Source organism: Limulus polyphemus, unplaced genomic scaffold, assembly GCF_000517525.1.
Source record: "Limulus polyphemus unplaced genomic scaffold, Limulus_polyphemus-2.1.2 Scaffold3665, whole genome shotgun sequence".
Lineage (NCBI taxonomy): Eukaryota > Metazoa > Arthropoda > Merostomata > Xiphosura > Limulidae > Limulus > Limulus polyphemus.
The window spans coordinates 5,344-11,121 of NW_013669275.1; the positions used below are offsets into that span (position 1 = coordinate 5,344).

General features: G+C 34.2%; 1 protein-coding gene across 1 annotated transcript in view; it reads left to right on the plus strand.

The window, feature by feature from the left end:
- LOC106469807 (tyrosine-protein kinase Src42A) overlaps positions 1-5,778 on the plus strand; it is a gene marked incomplete at its 5' end in the record, with an annotated part of 29,851 nt that overhangs the window by 5,124 nt on the left and 18,949 nt on the right. Inside the window, 2 exons of the mRNA XM_022398366.1 lie at positions 1,993-2,156; positions 4,531-4,699. Coding sequence (XP_022254074.1) covers positions 1,993-2,156; positions 4,531-4,699 — 333 coding nt within the window. The remainder of the gene's footprint in view (positions 1-1,992; positions 2,157-4,530; positions 4,700-5,778) is intronic.

Consider the following 5,778-nt stretch of genomic DNA (forward strand, 5'->3'; position numbering starts at 1 on the left):
CTGACAGTGTCGCATGTTGTTAAACTGTCATTAGTCTATGCCTAGTTCATGTAGATAGATTGACCTGACAGTGTTACATGTTGTTAAACTGTCATTAGTCTATGCCTAGTTCATGTAAATAGATTGACCTGACAGTGTTACATGTTGTTAAACTGTCATTAGTCTATGCCTAGTTCATGTAAATAGATTGACCTGACAGTGTTACATGTTGTTAAACTGTCATTAGTCTGTCTAGTTCATGTAAATAGATTGACCTGACAGTGTTACATGTTGTTAAACTGTCATTAGTCTGTGTCTAGTTCATGTAAATATCTTGACTTGACAGTATTACATGTTGTTAAACTGTCATTAGTCTGTGTCTAGTTCATGTAAATAGATTGACTTCACTGTGTTACATGTTGTTAAACTGTCATTAGTCTGTGTCTAGTTCATGTAAATAGATTGACTTCACTGTGTCACGTGTTGTTAAACTGTTATTAGTCTGTGTCTATTTCATGTATATAGATTGACCTGACAGTGTTACGTGTTAAACTGTCATTAGTCTATCTGGTTCATGTATATAGATTGACCTGACAGTGTCACATGTTGTTAAACTGTCATTAGTTTGTGTCTAGTTCATGTAAATAGATTGACTTCACTGTGTTACATGTTGTTAAACTGTCATAAGTCTGTGTCTAGTTCATGTAAATAGATTGACTTCACTGTGTCACATGTTGTTAAACTGTTATTAGTCTGTGTCTAGTTTATGTAAATAGATTGACTTCACTGTGTTACATGTTGTTAAACTGTCATTAGTCTATGCCTAGTTCATGTAAATAGATTGACTTGACAGTATTACATGTTGTTAAACTGTTATTAGTCTATCTAGTTCATGTATATAGATTGACTTGACAGTGTCACATGTTGTTAAACTGTTATTAGTCTGTGTCTATTTCATGTATATAGATTGACTTGACAGTGTCACATGTTGTTAAACTGTCATTAGTCTGTGTCTAGTTCATGTAAATAGATTGATCTGACAGTGTTACATGTTGTTAAATTGTCATTAGTCTGTGTATAGTTCATGTACATAGATTTACTTCACTGTGTTACATTTTAAACTGTCATTAGTCTATCTGGTTCATGCATATAGATTGACCTGACAGTGTCACATGTTGTTAAACTATCATTAGTTTGTGTCTAGTTCATGTATATAGATTGACTTGACAGTGTTACATGTTGTTAAACTGTCATTAGACTATGTCTAGTAATTTTTAACACCATTAAATGAGCAAGTTATTTAGTAATCAACATTTTGTAAATAAAATAATGAATATTGGTCTCCCACAGTAGTTCTGTAAAAACAATGTTACTCTAAATAATTAGTAAAGGTACATTGTTATAGAGTCCATGACTAATGGGCATCATTATGTCTAATTACACTGTATATAATTATGTAGCAATTTGATTACTTGGATTGTTGGAATAATTGGAAACACTAATTTCAATTAATTGGTTACTTTCTATGACTTTAATCATAATTTTGATTAATGGATTATTTTACATGACATATTGATTTAACCCAGGTTTTATGATTGTCTATTATGATATCACCCCATATTCTGTCACACAACACTTAATCATTCCCACTTTGCCCCCGATGAAGAAAGAATGATGCCTTTGAAAGAACACGGGTTATGTTGTATTGTATATTTAGCCTATATGTTTTCCTAACATCATAATTAATGCTTGTAAGTAATCTATTAATCAAGTTAATTGCCCAGTTCTATTTTAAAATACACCTTAATTGAAAACCTATAAGCATAATTTAACTTTCAGTAATTTTCACTCTAATGTCATTTTTAAAATAGTTTAAATTTGTTTCCATAATTTTACCACATAGTTTTTTTTAAACTTCAGTGAAGTGAAAATAAGTTTTTTATAAGAAAGCATTGTACTTAAATAATTGGGTGTTTATATTTGATATAAACTTGTTAAATTTATCAATAACAGTGAAAGATGGCGACACTGTAAAACACTATCGTATCAGACAGCTAGATGAAGGAGGATTTTTCATTGCTCGAAGGACAACTTTCCGAACACTACAAGAGTTAGTAGAACATTACAGCAAGGATTCTGATGGCTTATGTGTTAATCTTCGCAAACCTTGTATTCAGGTAATTAAAAATATGTGATTTTTGTTTTCTTATGAAAAAATATAACTTTATAAGAATTGTTCTTGCCAAACTATTTAGGTTAAAGTCATGATACATTCTTGGGAAATAAACCTTTCCACTGAACACTTACTAGCCTTGTAGTAAAATAGTTTACTTTGACCTTTTTTTTTTGCCAAAAAATATGCTAAAGGCGACGAGTTTTACAAATTTTGAAGTTTGATGTATTAATATTGAAAGATAAGCTATGTAGTGATTAGAAGAAATATTTAGTTTAAGTGTAGCATTAGAATATGTAGTGTGTAGGTGTTGTCGAAGCTTACTTATTGCTAAATGCTTTGTGTACCTTTCAAATTGATAAATAATTCTATTCTGTTATAGAAAAAAATAAGTCCATCAAAACTTGTACATCAGTCAACTTCTTATAAATTACAATTGTGATGAAAGTAACTTCTTAATGAGAGGAGAATGTATGTCAGAGTATTATATAAAAACAAAATTCCAAGCTCAGTATGATTATAAAGCAATTTAACTGAAATGTGTAATATTGTGGGATTTTGATGTTATGTTGATAGGGAGTAAGTTATGAAGTTATATCAAGCTTCTTCACTATCATTATTACTGCGTGATTATTTTCAATTGGAAGTATTCAGTTATCATGCTATTACAAAGTCACTAAACCTAAGAAAATTAACTTGAACAATATTTGCAATCAAACTTGTATCCAAAACTGAAAGAAATGATGTTTTATACCATGGAGACTCACTGGATACGTGGAAATCTATAGCAACCCCGTGGTGTTACTATGGTATCCAAATCATAAAGAATTGATGTTTTATACCATGGAGACTCACTGGATACATGTAAATCTATAGCAACCCTGTGGTGTTACTCTGGTATCCAAATCATAAAGAAATGATGTTTTATACCATGGAGACTCACTGGATACATGTAAATCTATAGCAACCCTGTAGTGTTACTCTGGTATCCAAATCAGAAAGAAATGATGTTTTATTCCATGGAGACTCACTGGATACATGTAAATCTATAGCAACCCTGTGGTGTTACTATGGTATCCAAATCATAAAGAAATTGTTTTATACCATGGAGACTCACTGGATGCATGTAAATCTATAGCAACCCTGTGGTGTTACTCTGGTATCCAAATCATAAAGAATTGATGTTTTATACCATGGAGACTCACTGGATGCATGTAAATCTATAGCAACCCTGTGGTGTTGTTCTGGTATCCAAATCATAACGAAATGATGTTTTACACCATGGAGACTCACTGGATACATGTAAATCTATAGCAACCCCGTGGTGTTACTATGGTATCCAAATCATAAAGAATTGATGTTTTATAACCTGGACATTCTCTGGACTTGTGCAAATTCTTTATGATCCTCTAGATTTTTAATTGTAGGTCTTTAATGTTATCAGTAACTTTCATAACTTGTTCGGTTGTACAGTTTAATCCTGCATCCTTTATCTTGGCTCTTTATTGAGTCCTCTTGAAAGTTATGGGTAGGATTTAGGTTAGAAGACACAAAATACATCCACAGAAAACCTACTAAATAAATTCATAGTCTATGAATAATATCATATTTTAGGGTTTCTACAAAAATGAGGTTCCAAATGTCACTCACTACTTTCAAGTTGTCAAAACATAAGCCACAGTACAATCTGTAATGTTTTTTTTATTTGAAATATCAGATATCTTTATTTATGTAATATATCCGTAGGTATAGAATGTGCCTTGTTTTTGTGAGTGCATGTATGTACTGTTAACTTTAGTTTTCCCAGTAAAAATTAATCAACTAGGTCGTTGGTTACTGCCTGTTCTTCAATTTGTTTCTTGAAAAGAAAAGAAAATTCTTGTGTATTAATGTATTGATTAAGTTCTATTATAAAAACTACAAACAACTGACGTACAACTTTGATGTGTCCTTGTAAATAATTAAATATATCCTTCTAATGGTATATTCTTTAATCCTGAATGTAATTTGTATTGTTTCAAATACCTGATCCAAAAACTTGTTATTAATGCATTGTGATATGTATAATTATTTAATACTACCTTAGTGAAGTGTTATTGACCAAATTTCAGGGGATATTTAATGATACAAACAGAAGGTCAGATATGTATATGATATAGCAAACCATGCCAGAAATGTGAAAACTAGAATTATTAATGAAACAGGACATTTTCTTTTTTTAATTACTAAGTTCTAAGTCCACCATTAAACATAAAAGAAAAATTGTATTAAAATTCTTGTTTAATATGATTTACTTATCTATTTGTGCATTTATAATTAACTCAAAGTCCATCTACAGTATTCATCTTTAGTGTCTAAATTCAATCTCTCACCACCAGGTGGAGAAGCCCACAACAAGTAGTCTTTCTCATTGTACTAGAGATCAATGGGAAATTGAGAGAAGTTCACTTAAGTTTGTCAGAAAGCTAGGACAGGGTCAGTTTGGAGAGGTTTGGGAAGGATTATGGAATAATACCACTCCTGTAGCCATCAAAACCCTCAAACCAGGTAAGTAACTGTTTGAGCCACAGTTCATCTAAGTCAGATCTATTGAATAAATGTTACAGCCTAATAGTTCTGTGTATACTGAAAATCCTCAGATTACCTTAGTCATACTGAAAATATTGTCTTTAATTTGATGTGTGTGTGTGTGTGTAAATTTAGTCCTTGGTCTGACATCATACGAGGCCTGTGAGAAAAGTATCCGACCTTTTTTTTTGCGATAACCTGATGGATTTGAATCAAGCGCGCTTGCATGAGCAGACCTTGAACCTTCATGCGCATGCGTGAATTTTTTCCCGCTTGTTGATTGCGTCAGTTGTTGGCAAGCAGCCATTGAGTGAGGTAGTGTGTAGTGCTCTCGTCGGTTTTTCATTGCAAGGAAAATGATGGAACGACTGGAGCAGCGCTACTGCATCAAATTTTGCCAGAAACTGGGCGACAGCCAGGTGGAAACCATTCGGAAGATTCAGACGGCTTTCGGTGACAATGCTATGGGCATCACACAGATTAAGGATGGTACAACCAGTTTAAAGACGGCCGCACAACGGTGGAGAGCGAGCCACGCTCCGGTCAGCCATCAACATGTCGAAATGACCAAGTCATTGCCAAAGTGAACGCTATGGTGATGCGAGACCGTCGTGTGACTATCCGAGAAATTGCGGAAGAGGTGGGCATCAGCACTTTTTTGGCACATTCCATTATGACCGAAGATTTGGCTATGAAGAGAGTGGTGGCAAAATTCGTGCCGAAGCTGCTTATGGCGGAGAAAAAGGAACTTCGTGTTGAAGTCTCACAGGACATGCTGGATACCACAAACAGTGACCCCAACTTCATGAACACCATAATCACTGGTGACGAGTCGGAAACCAAATCCCAGTCATCACAGTGGAAGCATTCCACGTCACCAAGACCAAAGAAGGCCCGCCAAGTGCGCAGCAACGTCAAAGTGATGCTGACTGTTTTCTTTGACTCCCGCGGTGTGGTACACCACGAGTATGCACCACAGGGTCAAACAATCACCAAAGAGTACTACAGGGATGTCCTCCGTCGCCTACGTGATGCTGTGCGGCGCAAGAGACCGGAGT